The sequence below is a fragment of the Haliaeetus albicilla genome, chromosome 3, assembly GCF_947461875.1.
Source record: "Haliaeetus albicilla chromosome 3, bHalAlb1.1, whole genome shotgun sequence".
Lineage (NCBI taxonomy): Eukaryota > Metazoa > Chordata > Aves > Accipitriformes > Accipitridae > Haliaeetus > Haliaeetus albicilla.
This window is the reverse complement of record NC_091485.1, coordinates 50,346,473-50,366,818: the sequence shown is the minus strand read 5'-3', so window position 1 is coordinate 50,366,818 and position 20,346 is coordinate 50,346,473. Positions and strand designations below refer to the sequence as shown.

The following is a 20,346-nucleotide window of genomic DNA, read 5'->3' as shown; positions in this document are numbered from 1 at the left end:
TTGTTTTCTCATTTATCTATTTGATATGAATGAAATCTGGTATTTCTTTTGTTTCCTCTGGTTAGTGTAGCTTGGTATGCTTGCGTTTACCTTTTTTCCCCAGCGCATTTTAAGTGAACCTATTCTGGTTTTGCTCATTTAACTTCTTTACAACGTGCCCAAGCCATTCACAGTGGGAGTGCCAGGATCTGTTTCTGTGTCTCCTACTGTTTCTTAACAACCTCAGCAACTGAGGAAGCTGCACGTCTATGCTCCTGTTCTTTATTGCTCTCCTTAAATGTTGGTTCTGAATAATTTTCTGATATTTTCTAATACAAAACCTGTTGCATGTTCACTTACAATGAAAGCGCAAACAGCCACCTGTTAAGAAACAGGGTCAATAAGGACCGTTGTGATGAAGAGCATCCTCTTGTTGCAAGAGCTCCTTTAAAGAGTTGGTTGAGGTATCTTTAACTACCCACATGTTTCTACTGTTCATAGTGATCTATAGCAAATGTCCATTCTGATAACCTACTATGCTTTTTATCCCTTCTACCTAACCTTAGACTTTTTGCTGTTACACTCATCATCATTTAATTATAGCATGTGGCATTGTAAGAGCTCTAACATATAATTACTGCCTTTTTCTTTCCATTCTCCTGACACCAGAGCAGAGGCAAAAGCAGATTTTTGAGCATTTCAGTTACGAAAATGACTGCATTTGATTCATCAGTGTTCACCACCTCATACCTTCTGAAGCGATGGTCTTAGTTTCTGGAAGTTTATTTCCACTTAGTCTTGTGGAAACACATTTTATCTTAATTTTGTGCAGATTGTTGGCATTGAACAGAATTATGTGCAAAACCCAGTAGCTCTGTAAGTCAGGGCTCATAATCACCTTTGGAAATGACCTGTTAAGTTTCTAATAGGTCATTTGTATGCACAGTTACTGAAGCTGCTTGCTCTGTTGCAATAATTACGAAAAAGATAATGGATAGGAACTCATTTGGGGACAATTATTCTTGTTAACTGTTTAGTATTTCATCCAGGTACTCCTGTTTTCCCTTTTTTAAATTTTCCTTTCAGAATTTCAGAATTTGCCTTGGGTAGTTGTTGCAGTTCAGCAGTTCTTTATTTCTTCATATCTGAGCAGTTTAAAGCCTACCGGACAACTACTGATGTGTTTTACATCTTCTCTTCCAAGTGAAGACCATAACGAAACACATCCTCACAGGACATCCCAGTGCAGTCACAATCTCTCTATGCTCTTGAACTGTCTCTGCTGTTGGGATTTAGCTTTCTTAAACGTATGTGGTGCCAGAAGGATGTTTATAAAGATCCGTGTGAGCCGTCCTAGTATTTTTTTTCCCTTTATTTCTGCCCTGCTTGCCATTTGAGCTCTCTGACTGTTTATAGATGTGAAGAAAATACCAATTTTTGTTTGGTTCTCTGTGTTTTGGTGCAAAACAGACATGTTGTTAAATTTGGTGGGGTATTTTCAAATTCATGTATCATCACATGGCTGTAGTTGTGTGAGCACGATCTGGGCTCCTGTGACTGCATATAGTGTGCGATTGTAGGCATGCTGCTGTCTGATGTGCTGCCTGCTGCAGTTCCGCTTTTGGAGTATTTCATATAGAAAGCCATCTCCCAACCAGGACAAGGTGGTGGGGGGAGGTTTAAGTTTGGGGGGGGCACGGGCACGGGAAACATCTGACTTGTTTGGCTGGGGTAGATAGGTGACAGTAGGAGGCACTGGAAATGGTCTTCTGTTGCAGCCAGTACTGCCTAGTTATTCTTTTGAGGAAGAAAAGTTTATAGTCAAAATCTAGAGTGAAATACTTGTTGTTATGTTTGGTGATGTGGAAACAGAATAGTATATACGATGTACTCATACACAGTATCATAAGCTTTCCTTCCTACATCGCACGGCTGAGGTTAACTTTTGATACTGGAAGGGACTTTCCTTAAAGCATCTCCCTTTGACTTTCCGAGTACCTTGTCATTTCTTGTGACTTTTCTGCAGGGAAAGGGAGTTCTTCCCTGGGCTGCGGCACAATATCGGCTCCCTCTCGTGGTCAGCAGTCACCGGGAAAAATTTCCAGCGACTGTTCTCCGCGCCCTCGGCATGCTCCCAGCCGGCCGGTGTTTCTCGTCCTGTAGCCTTTTATCGGAGACCCCAGTGCGTGTGCCCAGCCGCCGCTGAAGGTGCACCCTGGGGCCCCGGTCAGCCCATGGGAAGCGGCTGGCCCCGCTGCCCTCTCGACCACCCTCTGCCCCGACGCGGAGTTTCTTCCCTCCTGTTGAATATTCTTCCCTTTCTCACAAAAAATGGCTCCTCTTCTGGTTAATCCAGTTCTCAGTGAAGCAAAATGCATATATCCAGGTAGACTCAAAGCCAAATGTAGGGTGTTTCCATAGCACGGAGAGAGTTAAATCTGCTTTTCGTAAGATTCTTTTCATGTACAAGAAAACTTACCATATCACTAAGGGTTAAGTGCATCCACATCAAACATTCAGAGTTCAAATGCATCAGACTTCTTTACTTTGTCAATATTTCTCTTGCACTTCTAGCATTGAGTGGGTTCTCTTTGGTGTCTGACTTCTCGCCCTGCAGTTTCCCCTCCATTTAACACTCCCTTCAGTGTAATTGAAGACTATTTCTTACAATTTTCTAAAGCAGAATGTAAAAAAACCAAAACCAGAAACAAAAAAAACCCACGCAGTAAGTTTTTTTATATACAAAATCAAGTAAGTAAAACTTGATTAAATATGTGTATAAGTGCACATGCGCATATACGCATGTGCACACATATGTGCACGTATGTAGAAGTAAATGGAGATTGTGGAAGCTGCACTGATCCACAAAGGTCAATATTAAATTGCTGTGTTGGAGTAGTGGGTTTAGCTGGCTTGATGAAAATGAGTTTCTATAGATATAAAAACCTTTTTGTATGTATTTGTTGGGGAAAAAAAGAATACATCTAATTTGAATCTACTGGGCATGAAATGAAGAACGTTTTGTACAACTGTCAAGCATGGCAATGCTATGATACCTGAAATTGTTTTTAATATTTTGCTTATATTTGCTGTGGATTCTGTAATAATTACTGATTTTTTTTCCAATTCAGGCTTCAGCTGTATGACTTTTTTTGTTGTTGAGGTCTGATATTTAAAATTCAAAACAAAGGGAAGATACTTTAAAAAGGAAGTTTTAAGTTTTATTGTCCAAGACTAAGACTGCTGTGATGCTTTAAGGTCTAGAAACGTTGCATGTAGTTGTATGGCCTGTGAATGGTCTCATTAGTTTACCTACAGCTGTTTTCAGTATCTATAGTTAAGCACATATTGCTGAGTTTTTCTGGGGTTGGGGTTTGCAAGGCCAACCCAGCACCTTTCTTCCTGGGTGAGATCACCTGATTTCTGTGCCAATGTGAATTTGTGTGAATTCTCTGGCTTCAGAAGGGGGTTTAATCTAGTTTTACATTTGTTAGTCTGGTTTTACATGACATACACAAGTTTCTTCCTTTCCCTCTTCCTTTATATGCTTATATCGTTTTGTATTAACATTTAGGTATGCATGTGAGATATTAGGCCAGACGATTTGAAATATGCTTTTGTTTTTGCTAATGGTAACATTTGTTTTGCTTGTGAGCTTATTTGTCAATAAGTACTATGACCTCATCTAATAAAGTATTTGAGACGGAGGTTCTTAATTTCGTGTGAAGTTTCTGAGACTCTGTTTTCCCCTCCCACCTCCCCACTGCTGCTTTCAGGTGCGATCCAGTGCCCAAAATAAAAGACAGTTGGTGTGACATGCAGCATCGAGGAGGAGCTGACTTGTAACTAATAATGAGTATTTTCTCACACTCTGTCTAGACAGTCAGTCATGTAAACACAAGATGTCTTTAATGGCATCATCTGATGATGTGAAATGATAGTCTTCCAGAGTGTGTGTTTCCACAAACGCCGAAGTACTGATTAGGGTAATAAATTGCACTACTTGGAGATTGTCAGTGCCTAATACTGAGATAGGGGAAAAGCCTATAGTTTCACTTTTCTGTCGCTGGTTGTGGCAGTACCTGAGCGAGGGTTTCTGGGGGAAATATGTTTCATTAGACATTTTTGATTGGGGCATTAACACCCGTCTTCGCTGGCTGAGTAGAAACCAAGGAGTTAGTACGCCTGGCAGCTGAGGATCACCGAATCTCGTGTACAGCAGCCACGCTGCTGGAGCAGCCTGAATGCCTCTGGTTCTCATGAGGCAAAGGACCTAGATCTACACGGGAATATTTATACCCACTGACTCAGCAGCCTTAGGAATTAATAAATTAGAGGCTCTAACCCTTCTTTTCACTGATTATATGGGGAGTCTGGCGTGCTATTTTAACTGTCTGTGTTAAATGGCAGAAATCAGCAGCTCTCCTCAGAGTGGACTGGTACTTGCTGGAGAGGGAATTTGGCTGTCCATGCTTTCTGTCTGATGGGTAGGGTCGTGCTCCCCAGGCCTGCGCATCTGGCCTAACAGAGCAGAGTTTGTATCGCTTGAAATATCATTGGGGGGAATTGGGTTCTTGGATGGGTAAAATGGCGCAGTCTGACAGAGCGGGGATTGGGGAGCTTGATCCATGAGGTGAGGGGCAGTCTGTCCCAGGCTGGCCAACACCACTCCACACCTGAGAGGATCTTGACTTGTCTGTGACGAATTCCACTGTTTCAATTGAGCAAAGCTAGATGTATATCCATTACCTTGTCGCTAGGCCCTATGTCGTCTTTTCAGATGTATAACCGTGGAAAATATCACCTCCTTCACCCATGTTTGATATTTTTTGAGCCTAAAGGACTTCTGGCATGTTTTATAAATATAAGCGATGCCTTATAAAAGTACAGCCGTAATAACTTTTTTGCTGGCAGAGTAATTTAATATCTGAATTTGCCCTGAATCTAAAGGTATTTTAGGTTATTTTATCTAGTCTGTATTGGAGACTTCAGTTCTAGTTAAATATAATGGAATACTGGTATCAGTACTCTCTTAGGACTTTTCTAAAATGGGTACAGGTATGCTTTACACTTTGTGTAAGCGCATTAAAAATAAAGGAGTTCATATTTATTTTGCTTCAGACTTTTAGCTGTGCATAAGAAACTTACTTACTGTTAATTTAGGACCATACAAACTTTGGATTAAAAACATAAATATGCTTCTGGAGAGCAAGTTTGGAAATTTTAATTGGTGTTGGGAGAGAAAATGTTCTTCTTTCTGGTGGGAAGGATGTGTGCTATGTGTGGTTGTGTATGTAAAAGCATACAAATAATACCATGTACTATGTGCAGATGTGTATGTAAGCGCATACAAATAATACCAATTTGATGCTGATGCCATCTGAGTTTCTTAGATATCAGTCTAACTTCTTTTGTAGTTTGTCAAATAACATGTGATCCTGACAAGGGTAGGTCTTCTAGAGAAGGTGGTACAAAAAGGAAACGAATTACTGGTCGGGGAGCCTTTGGGAAGCTGCATCCAAAAACACCCAGGTGGTTCCTCTAAATATAGGAGAAAGTGAAGGGAATGATTGCTAATGGAGGGGTCGTCACCACCGTAACTTGTAGGGTAGACCAGGGACTAGGTTTGGCCAGCAGTTGCTCTGATTGTTCTTCAGTTCTTCATGCTGGAGGCGGTGGGCACCTCTTCTTCACTTCACTCAGGCCTCAACATTCAGTGAGCTGGTTTTGGAATAGCAATAATAGTTCCTGTGATGTGAAAGACAACCACCTAAAACACACAGTTCTTGGTTTGGTAGCTTGTCAACAAAACGAAGTAGAAAAGATCCAGGAAACAATGCAAGCAGGAAAGTAGTATTTCGATAATGATTGTGGGACTATTTGCTTATTAACTGCATTAGTTATGCATGCATAGAGGCATTTTCATGATGCTTGGTGGGATATTTAGAATAAATCCGCATTGTCTTCGGCTTCGTTGCAGGCCAAGGGGTATGTATTCAGCCATGACAAGGGAACTTGTAGACTTTATTTTCTGGGGGCTTATGGAAACTTAGGGCAGCTGCCACAATTTGGCCCTTATTTTGCTTGTCTGTTCTTGCTAAAGTATTTCATAAACCGTTATGGTGGTAGTAGATCTAGATTTAGAATGTATTCTTCTTCCCTGCATTCCTTTGTACGTTCAAGCGATTTTACATGGTAAAATTTGCAAAGCCAGGAAGGGAAAGGAGAAAAAAGGCATTTTAAAAAAGATGCAATTCTGACAGGAGTAAGTTTTTAATTATTAAATACTGAAAGTGAATTTATGATAGTTTTGAAACTGCCAAAACATGTCAGATTGTTAAATGAGAGGAAGAAGATTATTTTTCTACTTTTTTTCCCTTTAAAAATGAAATTACATGGTAAGACAAATTTATTTCTTTCAGGAGAAAATAATATGTCCAAGCAAAGCCAAGCCATAACATTTTTGTCTCAACTCTGAGACTGAACTCATGCATTGCTGTAACTATCTGGCCTTCAGCTGCTAAGCCACGAGCGTGGGGCAGTCAGAACCTCTCACCCTAGAGAACTGAAACGAAAGAGAGTGCTTCTGTGTTTTTGGTTCGTTGTCATGACGGTAGGACCAGTCAAGGTAGTGTTATGGATGAAGAACATGATCCAAAGCATTGTCCATCATTCACCTACTTTACATCATCCACAAACTCTTCCTACCAAAACTGGGCGTCAGTAGCACAAAAATCCCATTCAGCTTTTGGGAGACAGAATGGAGATTGCATTATTCTCAAGGCTATTTTCTAGTACACCTGAGGAAAGCTCTGATAACTTGGCCTGAGATAACTTCAGCAAACTCCCAGGATGCAGAAATTCTAGCTCCTGCATATTGAGTAAGAAGAAATGGGTAAACTGAGTGTGCTTTCATTTATTCTGCAGAATAGCTGGTGATACGAAATGTTCAACTCTGTGAGCAGAGGAGAACCAAGATCATGTAGTGAAGTTGTGACACTGCTCTTGCAAAAGGGTCGTCTTCAGTATGTGAGCTTCATACCTGGCATGCTAAAGGGGCAGTGAAACGTTACATCGTCCTGAAAACTTTGCTGTGCATGTTCATCTCTCGCCCCACATGCATTCTCATTCCTGGTGGATAAAGCTTGCAGGGGTAATGTTTTGTGACAAAAGACGGAGTCTGACTGTCTGAGCTGCTTTCTGATACTGCCCTTCTGCAGATCACCTAGGGAGTAAAAGTTCTCCACTGGGGAGCTGGAAACTGGGTGATGTTTTATTTCTAGGCCAATAACATGACTGCATCTGGTGCTGACAGAAAGTTATGTCTGTATTATGCCCGATCAGCTGTTTGTAGCACAAAAACATCTATTGTGTTTAGGTCCTTGTTTATTCATTAAGAAAAAGTGAAAAGGGCCAAGAGACGAATGGAATGAAGACTCGACCGGTCACAAACAAGTCCCAGGCATGCTTGGCTGGGAGAGGGTCTGCAGCGATGTCGTCCAAATGTTGTGTTTTATGGCTGCATCTTAGGACTTCCAGATTTCCCCAGGTGTGCAGTGTCTGGGATGGGTAGGCTTTACCATATATATCAGGCTTATACCATGCATTCTTGAATGAGTCCTTTTCAGCCAGGGAAGATGATACCTTGTAATGTTGTCCTGCTCTGCGTAGTGGCAGGTCTGAGGGTCAGGAGTTGTGGGTCTCCACAAACACTGCCTCGTAACAGTGCTGCGTGGCTTGGCCGGGTCCGAGGGAGGGAAGGTTCTTTACTGACTGTAGCGTGATAGCATTATGGATGAAAGAGCTATGTAATTTATCCGCTTAGGTGGACTTGGGGTTTTCTGTCTCCTACTTTGTCACTACTGTGACTCACAACCTGTAGTTACCTGCTGGCAAATTCCATGCTATCCCTCTCAAAATAATCAAAATTAGTCCAGTGCCATCTAGGTAACCATCATCAGTATTAAATCCCACAGATTTAGGTCTCAATTAATATAATTTGGGTGGTGGAGGCACATTCTAATCCCATGTGTCATATGCAGGGTTTGTTCTTTCTGTGAGTTTAAAGGAAACAAGACAATGGGCTCTTTTAATTTGGCAGTTTTTATTTTTATTTTAAACATGTTGGCACAGAAGTAGTAAGTACTGTACAATCAATATAGAACGTCTTTTAAGAATTTTTCATGCCTGAATATACATCTGGAACTGTTTGCACTAACTAAAAGTAAAATAAATGCCACAGCGTATTATACCATACTTTTTTTCATTTAAAAAAGGAAATTGAAAACACACCACTCCTAGAAATGCTTGACATTGAATTGGCTATTGAAATGGTATCAGTAAAGTATTTATATATTCCATATTTTGTTCCATACATCAGCTTTCCTTGATGCGTTAGACTTGGAAGGGTGCCACATGAGCTGAAATGTTGCCATATATGAAAGACGGCCTTGTTTTAAAAATGGACTAAATCTTTTAGGGTACAGGAAGTAAAGTAAATCAGTTTGAATACATGCACATCTCTGTTTGCCCCTGCTCCTGCACATTTTACTTTCTCTTCCCTGTTTGTCTTCAGAAGCTGGCTGTGCTTACGGTAAATATCAGTGTTCACCTAACAGCTAAATATAGTGATAAAAATAACTCCTACCATAAAAACTGAATGAATGACAAGAACAGTATAGTTTCATGAACCAGGAAATCCACAGAAGAAGTATCATAATTTAAAGTTGGTTTTACAGCATTCTTTAATTTAAAATGGAGCAAAATACTTCTGTGGTAAAATGATAGTTCTTCACTCTATGCTGTAAAAGAGATTCAGGAATGTATATTTCGAAATGTTTGGGTTTGTTTTTTTTTAAATAAAAAATTATAATCCAAAGCAAATGCAGTAGATCTCTGCATACTTGAAACATATTTTCTGAATTTATTCTAAGTCTCTCACTGCACCAGAGGGTTGTGTGTATGGATTAGGACTAGACCACTATTTCACCATCTTATCTCCATCCTGAATTGATTGCAGCAAACACTGCAGAATGAATTGCAGATGTCTCCTTTTCCCTCCCGTTTGGAGGACCCCTGGTGTCAGCCCCATTTGATCCGAACTGGGCTAAGGAGTGGAAGTCCGTCCCTGTTTAGAGGGGTTCGGTGGAAGAAATCTTTGCACCTGAAAGAAGTTACTCTCTCTGTATACATAGTCTGTCCTCTGAAATGGGTGATGCTGTGGGATACTGCCTGTATGAAACATTCTGGTGTGTCCCTGCTAATTCAGGATTATTGTTTGAAATGTCAGAGTCCAACAGGGAAAAAAAAAAAATCAGAACTAGCTTTGAAAATGCGGAGTTTGGTTTGATATGAAAGCATAAAAATGTTTTTGAATTCAAGAAATTAAGCCATTTTAAGACACAGCTTTCCTTAAAGTTCTTCCACATTTCAGGCAAAGTTCAATGTATATGCTCCTGTATTATAAAACTGGAGCAAATATAAATGAAATCTTACACAGGGAGGTTTTCACATGTAAAAAACAGTTTTTCCTCTTGAGGGATTCTTTCTTCCCCTCCCAAACCTTCATCACCTCTGAATGTATGGACAGCAGAGTATCGACTAAGAGTTTGTATGAAAAATGTTTATAGATAAAAGCCCTCATGGAATAACATGGTTTAGGGGAAACTTGGCTCGTGAATACGATTTATATACCATTTTGCCTTTAGCTTTCATATCATCAGGCGGCTTTTCAACAATTAGAGTAAAAAGTGTTGGTTGTTGGGTTTGTTTGTTTGTTTTTTTTAATTAGAAAAATAAAGAATGATTTGTAGAAGCTGGAGTTCTAGGCTAAGTATCAGACACTGCAAGCTTTGGGAGGTCAGATCACAAGAACTGATAACGCTTTTATCAGTGGTGGCTCTGCTTTGTGCTCCATAACCACTCCATCCCATGAGAGATCTACCTCTTAAAAAACAGAGCTGCGGAGGTTCTCTGGGGCTGTGGGTGGTGGGACAGCGGTGGGTGCAGTGCAGAGCCGCTGTAGGCAGGTGCTCCCAGCCCCATAGCTCCCTCAGAGGCTGGGAAACCAGCTGTAGAGGCAAGAAACAGGTAAATAGTAGCAGTAAGAGCAGAACGGCTCCTGCAGGAGTTTTGCTATTAAAGAGGGTGGAAAAGTGGGATATAAAGGCTGTTCTCCTGGGCGGTGTGGTGGTGTCTTCCAAGCACGTGGAAGAGTTTTGCGTTTTGCATTGGGCTTCTTCAAGAGCTCTTCCCTCCAACAGCCCCCAGGAGAGTCTCTGCTCTGACAAGATAATCTTGTACCCTAGTTAGAAGCATTCTGAGGTGTGCTTGAAAGGAGCCTTGTATCTCCTTACAGAAGGCAGGGCTAGGGAGCTCATGAGCAACCAGAGATAAATCTGTCTGCCTGCCACCACACAGTAGCAGAGCGGGGTTTAGGGCTTTGCAAGGGGGAAAGAGAGGTTAAGCAAAGGTAAGTGGCCTGTAGAGGGTTTTTTTTACCCCTGAGAGGTCCAAAGAAAGGTAATTAGGAAAATCAAGCCTAGTGTCATTAGATTGATATGAGAAGTACAGGAGTCTGTGGATAATTTCAGCGAGCTGCAAACCAGGTGGCAGACACCGTTTGAGGGAGTAAAAACCAGTTGGATCGCGGTAGAATGGCAATCTGAAATTGGAGTGCAAAACCAACACACTATTTCCCACTACCATGTTCAATTTAAGTAACAAAACATTGCCAGCTTTTGGGGAATGCCTCCCCCCTCCAATCTGAGCACATTTCTGATCAGACCTGAACTTTGAAATGCAGCGAAGGAGGGGAGCGGGAGCTGTGTGGTTGGTTACAGACTCAGGATCGCTTTTAGTTATCCACAGCTGAATTGGAGGATACAGGCTGTGCCTGCTCGCTGCAAGCAGCAGACTGCTAGAGGAGTTCGATTTCTCTCACTCTTTCTTCCACCCACCTCCATCTCCTCTGTGCCTGTGTCTGCGCTCCCACATGCTTCAAATCTGTGTACCTGGACTGCCTTCCTTAACAGTTCAGTGTGAGTGTTAGCAGAATGAAAACCAGATGGACCAGCAGTTCCCACTGTTATCTCCCCACCAGCTCTGGCAAGCCTCCCTTTCTCTCTCCTTTCTTGGCATGGCAGAAATATTTGCCTTTATTTAGGAGGGCTTGGGCTCACTGCTGTGCCTCTTTCCCTCTGTTGCAACATGAGCTGAAAGCTATTTATTCCCTTGTTGCTGAGGTTGGTTGAGGTGAGTGCAAGATGAATTCGGCTATTAAGGAAGCAATTAACATTTCAAGATGAGTTTTCATAGTTCTTTATATTAAATGAATGGTTTATTGAAGATATAGATTTAACTGTTTTAGTATGGCAGTATGGAAAGGAAATCTGTATAGAATATGTTTAAAAACTTGCTTTTGTTTTCCAGCATGTAATAATTTACTGTTGCTTGATTTGCAAATCAAACCTTACCTGTCTGTGTAACAGCCTTAATATTTAAGCTAATCATTTTGGATACTGTTACCTACACAGCCGAGGTTTACTAACCTGAGATCAACACTACAGATCCTATAATACTGTATCTGTATTCCTCTCATCCTGTTCTGGGGTTGTTCCACTGCTCATCTTCCTCAAACTTGTCTCTAAAGTCTATATAAAATGAATCCCTTTCCCTGAGAACTGAAACATCATCTGTAGGCACTTCTACAAAGGGTGAAGATGGCTTCTATAACTGCAGTACCTGACACACTGCATTTCTGGGATATACTTCCTCAGTTTCCCTCAGTTTCAGGCAGCTAAAGATTGGTATCTATTATGCATCATTAATTTTTGTGTGGTATTTGTGTTTTAGTGGGTTTTTTGTGGTTGTTTTTTTGTTTTGGTTTTAGTTTTTTTTTTAACTATGATAATTAAGTGGTTTTGAGGCTCTTTTAAACATACACTTCATTTGTTAAATGTGTGCATTGCATTTAATTTCTCTTAGTGTCTCTCAGGGCAAATTTTAGATATAATCTTTTGGTTGAAGTCTCTATGTTGTTAGCAAGAACAAGGAAAGCACATTGCAAAGTGGAGTGACAGAATTTATAGAACGTGATGGACTTTGCTATTGGCTTGAATTAAAACCACAGGCTTACATGCCCACCTATTAGCAGCGACACTTACTTGCTTTGCAAAATAGTTGCAAAATGCTGCTCAGGAGGACTTGTGTAGGACAGTCTATAAAATAGATAACTCTGGCCCCCCAAAGAAGGGATGGAAGAATTTAACTTATGCCCATTAAAAGCTAAACTTGATCTTACTCATCTTTACTCAAGATGGCTCGCTAAGCTCCTGGCATGAGCAAGGAAGCCTTAATTTTGCTTTCAGTTGGTAAATGTTGTCATGATTTGCCCATTCTTGATAAATGAAACATAAAGGTTTGGGTGGGTTTTTAAAAATTTTAACATAGAGGTGTCCAAAAAGACGTTGGAAAAAGAAGATACTTCTTTAGCTTCTATATCAAATATCTTGCATCTTTAGGTCTTCAGCTGCAAGAGAACTGTTAGGTTTTCTGCCTGGTTTTGCCTTTTGTTAGTTTTCTTTTCTTGTGGAGGTATATTTCTACTTACCTTGCAGGTTTTGAACGTAAAGTTGTTCTTAATGTGTGAAGGTGCAAACTTAGATGCTTTTTTAAAAACAGTGGTATGTACATGTGACAATTGACTTACCATTTTGGCATGTTGTGTTTATTTTTCTGGTGAATGTAAGAATATCCAGGGGCAGGGTGGTAAAGTGATCCAGAAGGTTCACAGTATTTAATGTAAGTATCTCTCCATGATTACAAAGAGAAGTGATGGAGAGGGCAGCAGGTGTTACAAAGAGACGTGAAGAGAGCTGGCTTCAACCAATATCTCACCCATTATCTCACGTGTACTAAAGAGCTTCAGGTTTTAGTTCTGGAAGAGCTGTCATAAGGGGATTTATTACATGCCTGTGTCTTCGTCTATTTTTTCCTTCTGGCTAACATGAGAGCCTTGAAGGGAGGTGGCACTACTGCAGCTCCAGGAGTGCTTGGGAGGTGGCATCTGCACATGCTAGAAATAAAAACAAAAGATAATGCAGCAGTGCTACAAATGAAGTCTTACCATCTGTGTTACACCTTCTTAAGTAAGGTTTAGATGATGTAATTTGGGAAGAGCACCCAGGAGTAGATAATCAGGTGTAATCTTTCACGGCAGATGCTGAAATGGCTCACTCCTTGCATTAGCTTTTTAGTTTTTGTCAGAGGGGGTGTGCTTGGGGAAATAAACTGGTGTATTCCTGTGGTGTGTGTTGCAGATCGCACTGAGAAGCATTCCACAATGCCAGACTCACCTGTGGATGTGAAGACACAATCCAGGCTGACGCCTCCAACCATGCCACCTCCTCCCACTACCCAAGGAGCTCCAAGAACCAGTTCATTCACGCCCACAACGTGTAATTAGACTTACTTTCTTCCTTTTCTTCCATATTCATTCTATTCTGTATGTAAGAAACCAAAATCTGTGAAGGGAAACCTGCATGACATGGTGGGAGCAGCATTTGGTTGTACTATAATAAAGTAATTAAGCAAAACTAAGATCACAACATAATGCAACTTAAAGGTATTAAGACATTTGGCTCAGAGTTGTGTTTTTCTTTCATTGACAACTTGGCAGCAGTGTCAAAGAACAACGAGCGCTGGTTTCCCATGTACTTAATGCTCAGATCAGTCCTTCCGTGAGAAGTACGGAAAACCACCTTCTCCTCTTTCATGCCGTTCTGTTGGTTAAAGGATTCCATTCCCTTTTGTATAGAAACTTCGGGTCTTTTGTTTGATTATGTTTTTAAAGTGGGGGTAATTCTTAAAGAAAATACTTATCTTCATCCCACTTATGACTGAAGAATTCTGCTTTAAGTGCTATATAATGTCTAGTTAATGTTGATGTAAAACTAAAAATGAAGGCCTTTTATTGTTTTGTCTGGAGATTTCCAGTCTGTGACCACTTTACTTCTCTAAATCACTTGGGGCTGCATCTCTGTCCCAGTTTATTGATGTAAACACACAAGAAACTCTGCTAGTCTTGATGGAATTGCTCTGCATTTGTATCAGTGTAACTGAGATTTCAATCTGGCATGTTGTCTGGACTATTACTTTCACAGCCATGAAATGATCCACATTTCTCGTACCAAGATTTAGCTGCAAATTTTTTGGTCTCTCTTATACTGCCTGGTAATAGTATAAACATGAGAATGTGTTTACATTTCACATTTTAAATAAAACATTTTTAGAACAGTAGAATACATATGCCTAAACAGAATGAAGGCAGCATCTTCTATTTGTCTTGCCTTTGTCTGTTCAGTCCCTTTCTGTCTGTTAAATGCCTTATTTAAAATTCACCTCTATGCAGAAGGCCAGCTGGAGGCCTTTGTACTACTTATCCCAGGGAACACTGTTCTGACGATTTACATCAAACTTAAACAGTGAGGAGGGTTTGTGCCAGCTATTTGCACAAACTCAAATTTAACCCAGTGACCCTGATCCTGCAAAGATTTGTCTGTTTTGCTTAACTCCAGCACCTGAATCATCCTAGGAGCTGCTCTGGTCTAAAGTTAAATTGTTTCTAGGTTTTTGCAGGATGGGGCACTTACAGATTAAGCTTTCCAGTGTCATGCACTTTGCACAGTTCACAGTAATCTTTGGCAATCATAAAAGGAATAGGACAGTGTTCTTCTTTAATCAGTCTTAGAATCCTCAGTGTACTCACAAGATTTCTAGATATTTGTTTATTTGATTGGGTTCAGCACTTTGGAAGGTGTATGAACCATGGCTGGATTTTTGGGACTATTTATATGAACACTAAAAGTCTAAAAAAGTCTAATTTTTATTACCTCTTACTCTGTCAGATTTTGGAGTTTGGCCTTAGTGGTTCCAGGTTGTACAGTAAACAAGTCACTTCTGTTGGAGTGTCCATTACATTTATTATTAGTACAGTGGGAATGCCTGTAGGCCAGGGAGATCATACTTACTTTCTGGTCAAGAGTATGCTTGTTTTCTTTGCTTTAGATGATTAAAAACTCTTGACATACATTTTAGATGCTAAATTCTGTTCTATTATTAACATGGTTTTGTTTTAGAAATGACGTAGATCTTTGCCATTTGGCAAATTCAGACATTATAAAGAAAGAGATAAAATCATTAGTATGGGGTGGGCTATTTAAAAAAAAACAAAATTAGAGAAGCTGCATTGGGGGAGTGTTTCTGTATTTCTTTTATTGTGGGAGAAAAGTTACCTGCCTTTCTCCTCCTCATATCTAATCTATCGTAGGTAATGAACTCTGCTCTTCTGTTCTTTCTTGATCATAGTCCCAGGAGTCTCTGCCTAGAGCAGCCCCTTACTAGTGATGGAGTTGTTGGGTGGTGTCAAGCTAGAGCAGGACATGTTCTTACTCTTCCCAATCCTCATTTACTAAGTTCATGGTATGATGACTTCTGGCTGTGCAAGGTCCTTGCAATCACAATGTATTTGTTTACTCGGATATCTCACTGTACTGCAGCACTCAGAGAGCATGGCTTGGAGCTGCACGTGGAGCTGAACTTGCTGCAGCCAGCTTCTTTCTGTTTCTGCTTTTTCCACTTACTGTTCTCCCCAGCCCACGCAGCTAGAATAGGCAACCACAAACTAGGATAAAACAAGGAGAAACTATATAACCATTCAGATAGCTTTTTCTTTAGTACCTCCAGAATGGCACTTCAGTCACTGGGACAAAGGCTCCTTCAAAAGTATTGTAGTGATTTAAACGTAGTAATAGGTGTCCACCCTCAAAAAGGACTTGCTGGCTAAAAGTAAAGATGACTGATGGAGAAAGTGACAAAGAGAAAGGGATGTTTGGCTTCAGAGAAGGCCGGTCATTAAGGAACGTTGAAAGTTCTTCAAGTTGCTAGCTCGCCATGGTTATGTTTTTAAAGAGGAAGTAATTTAGGCTAATACTCCTATGCATTTTTTATTGTAGACCAGTTCCTGATTTTTGCTGTTTTTTGGGCTGGGTTCTGAGTGACTTCCCCAAAAGAAATCAACACATTTGTCCAGGGCAATGGCCAGCTGAGCACGGGTACTGCTGGGTGCAGTTGCGTGCTGCGTGCCCAAACCTGACAGTGCACTGGTACATTTGTATTTCTAGGGAGCCATCCTTTTTCTTGCCATTCGCTGTCATTTTGGTGAGTCAGACTCAAACAACCTCAACAGAGTGTGTTTGACTGTTGCTGTTCCAAGTAACCTGGGTGGAAAAGGATGTCCTCAGTTTGATTCTCTGCTCTCTTCTGGAGTGTGGATAAGAATCAAACTGAAATTGCTGCCAAAAACTGTCTGTTGTTGTCTTCAGTATGTCTGCATGAATCTCGTTGCCATAAATTTTGAACACTTAGTACTTTAGATAGTTATTCTCACAGCAGCCTTGCAACAGGAGGGAAATTCTGTCTTAGCCTTTTTAGAGATATGGTATTGGCACACGAAAGCTGAGTGATTTGCTCGTGGTCTCTGAGAAGTCTTCTGAAGTCTTAGCTTCATGCCCTACCTGCAGGGCTTAAGGCCACAGTGAGCATGGCACCATTTGTACCTGCACAAACAACTTCGTGTGCTCCGTATGTTAGCAGCTAGGAAATCTGTATCGGAAAAAGTAACCTTCTCATTGGGTGGTGTAAGGTTAAAACGTGAAAGTCCTGTTTTATAAACACAGCTGTCAGTTGTGTGTACAAAACACAAGTAAAAATATTCAGAGATAAACTGAGGCTTCGTGAAATATGTCTGCACATTTTTTTCTACCCCAAAGAGCAATTTTTTTTGTCTTCAATCATACATGGCACTCATGCTCTTTCTTTCTCTGTTTCCCTCTCTCTCTTTCAAAAATCCTCTGACAAAAGGCTGGTATTCAAATGATGCTTTTCAGGTCCAGGAGCATTTTGAGGGGGCTGTGTGAGAGGCAGCTGCCTTTACTTCCAATCCGTACACCGTTCAGTACCAGCTACTGGGAAATAAATATGAACTGCAGAGTGTTGCTCTGTCAAAAGGCTAATTATCTTTGATTGTGCAACTTAATTAATTTTAAGGTCAAGCGCAGAAAACATAAGCTGATGGATTTTCCCTTCTGTCTTCTCCCCCCCATCTCTCTCTCTTCCTCCCTCTCTCTGTTTTATCCTCCCTTCTCTCTTTTTCTTTCAGTAACCAATGGCACTAGCCATTCACCAACAGCGTTAAATGGAGCTCCATCTCCTCCTAATGGCTTTAGCAATGGGCCATCCTCTTCCTCTTCCTCTTCTCTGGCTAACCAGCAGTTACCGCCAGCTTGTGGAGCTAGGCAACTCAGCAAACTGAAGAGATTTCTTACAACCTTACAGCAGTTTGGCAATGACATTTCACCAGAGATTGGGGAGAGAGTGCGTACCCTTGTGCTAGGACTTGTGGTAAGCAAAAAAACCAATGATATAATAATAACTGTGATATTTTTCTCTCCTGTTCCCTCTTTTATGCTTGACATGGTTATTATATGAAAGAGTGGGTCACATACACTGCATATATCATACTTCAACGATACCAAAAATGCAAGAATAAAGTGCTGGCTCTTGCTGCTGGAGCTAACATGAGTAACTTGACTAGCTTCCCATGAGTGGCAGCTATTCCCAACCAGATACAGACCTGACTCTTTTTGCCAGTGCAGTATTATGCTGTAATGGTGTGAAAGGGATTTCGTTCTGTACTTGCAGCAGCCCTAATGTAGACATACCTTGAATTATATAATGTAGTAGAATATGGTTTGGTTTGCCTAGTTTAGTTGGCTGGGAAAAGGAGAGTGCCCTACATATAGAGTGACAGAATACTGGTTAAAAGGATGAGCTGAATATATGTTTGGACTGCAGTTACGCAGTGGAAAACCTTTTCTTAGTATTCATTTAACCCAACGAGGGATCTGATGGTGCGTTGCTGCTACTTAAGTCCCCTTATTTACAAGGTTATCTTTACATGATTATATGGCTGAATGAAAATTTCAGCTTTTTCTTACCTACATCTGTCAAGTTGAGCTGCTATTTTACAGGCAAACTGTTGTGAATCTGGCCCAGGATTCTTTTTATTCCCAGTAAACTCCTCTCTCCGCCAGACATTGTTTTCTCCCATGTATCTCCTTCAGCAAAAATTAGATGTACCAGGAAAAACACTGTTGTGGAGCTCTAATTTACATCTGTTCTGAGCAGCTGCAGTTGCCATTGACTTCATTTGGAGCAAAGACTGCCAGCAGTGTTTAGTACTAGGGCTCAGGTGTCCTCCGCTTGTACCTTCACAAAACCCTACTTGACAGCAGTGGGTGCCCATTCACTTGAGTCTGTGTCAAAAGGAAGTTTAATGTAGGCAGTGTAACTTCAGTAAGTCCTACTCTCCATTTGCTTCCATATCCAAAATTCCTGTTTAATGTGGTTTTGCTTGTCACATGGTTCCCTGTGGCAAGGGAACTAGTAAAGAAACTAAAGACAGCTTTGGGACCATCTACCCGCCCTTGATTTTCAGATCACAAGTGCTTGCCCACTGTTAATTACAGTTGATTTTTACCTTCATCTGAGCTCTGAGGAGCATATTAGGATCTTTTCCTTAGGAATGTCCACATATCACATTAGTCCCATGGTCAGCCCTGTGTAGCATGTGGTCTTCATGATTATGCCCTCAGCTGCAAAGTAATGACTTTCCTACATAACCTAGAACATAGTAAACAATCCTCTTTGCGAGCACAGGAGGCAAAGTGCAGTTTTCCTCCTCAAACAATGAAGAATGTGCCTTTAAAAGGTGTGATTTTTTGTGCGTGCATGTTAATTACTGCTTCTGCACTGGGAACAAAATTACAAGAGGCTCCAATAGAAAATAAAAAAAAAATGTTGAGAAAAGCAGCTTCTACTGATGTTTGAAACGTGAAAGCATTTCCATGCTTAGCACCTGAGAGCTTAAACTGTAGTCTAAGCAACAGGCACTGAATGTCTGAGATGCTGGTGGTTTCCTTTGAGTATTTTAATAAGGTAATAATTTAATATGCAGCATGCTTTTCTTTATCCTCTTATCAATATCAAGAATGAGTTATTAAGCAATTTCAGAGTACTTTGGTTACTGTTTCTCTTGCTAAGTGTTTTCATTATTTTGTCACCAAGACAGAATTTTTTTTCTCAACAGAATTCTACTTTGACAATTGAAGAATTTCATTCCAAACTGCAAGAAGCTACTAACTTCCCACTGCGACCTTTTGTCATCCCATTTTTAAAGGTATTGCACAGTTCAGTGATCTGGAAAGTATTTCAAACCATATTGTTGCTAGGTCACAGATGTGTGTTACAGTTTTTCTTTTTAAGAGAGTCAGGAAAATGAATAATGTTTAAGGGCTTCTTTCCATAGATTAGTGCACGGAACTGCATTTGAGTGTATGGTTCGGGGATAATTTCTGGCTATTCACAGGAACTGTTGGTTCCCTAATTCTGTGACCACTGTCGTTTGTTTTATATTTTTAGTTTGTAGGTATAGAAGCTTTTACAAACTAAGTCTTGAGACTTGGTTATAAATATAATAATGCCAAGTGCTTGCAAAAAGCTAGAGTTTTGCAAACTTCACGTGAGTCAGAATAAGGGGATGTCAGGAATTCCTGCTGCCAGCCCTTTTCTAAAGTGCTGCTGATCATTAGTACATGGTGAGATTGTGACACTCTGCCATACAAAGACAAGACTAATTATTTCTTCAGATCCCAGCCACGCGTACAAACGTGCTGTCTTAAGAAGGCTGGTGACTGTGTCCACTGGTTTATTTATGCTTATGCACCTTTTATTAGAAAATAAACATAAAATCTCATGCACAAAGCCAATTAATAAAATATAACACAGGATGTGCAAAATAGGAATCAGGGAAGCAAAATCTTCTTTGAAGTCAGGAAGTTATTCTGCCTCTCACCTGTCAGTAACACCCTCCTCTGAACTGCCGTGATCTCTGAATAGCCCATGTTGCCTTCTCAGAGCATGTTGTATTCTGTTTTGGTTTTGCTGTGGAGATGAATTTTCCCAGAGATAAGGTATTTATTGTTCCCATATTTTTTTTCTATTGTCACTGTGTGGGTGGACGCTTTGCATTGTTTTAGTCAGTGTGTGTAAGTGTTCCTAGCTACTCTGTTGTCCTGAAGCACTATGAAACTCAATGGGTTTGCTTTCATGTTTTTCTCCTTCTTGGTTGGCTGTGTCACATGGGCTCTATGCAGATACTATAGCTGTTACCTTGGTACGTTGCCAGATGCTTTCTTTTCGGAATTGAATATGCTCTTCGCACTCACAGTTGTATCAAGTCTGATATTC

The 20,346-nt window shown here is 40.6% G+C and overlaps 1 protein-coding gene across 7 annotated transcripts in view; it reads left to right on the top strand.

Annotated features, from left to right (window-relative positions):
• The window catches only part of RUNX1T1 (RUNX1 partner transcriptional co-repressor 1), a 117,069-nt gene that overhangs the window by 51,016 nt on the left and 45,707 nt on the right, over positions 1 to 20,346 (top strand). For all 7 annotated transcript variants that reach the window (XM_069779650.1, XM_069779654.1, XM_069779656.1 and 4 more), the window contains 3 exons: positions 13,299 to 13,436; positions 17,198 to 17,439; positions 19,187 to 19,276. In XM_069779650.1, the coding sequence (XP_069635751.1) occupies positions 13,299 to 13,436; positions 17,198 to 17,439; positions 19,187 to 19,276 (470 nt within the window). The remainder of the gene's footprint in view (positions 1 to 13,298; positions 13,437 to 17,197; positions 17,440 to 19,186; positions 19,277 to 20,346) is intronic.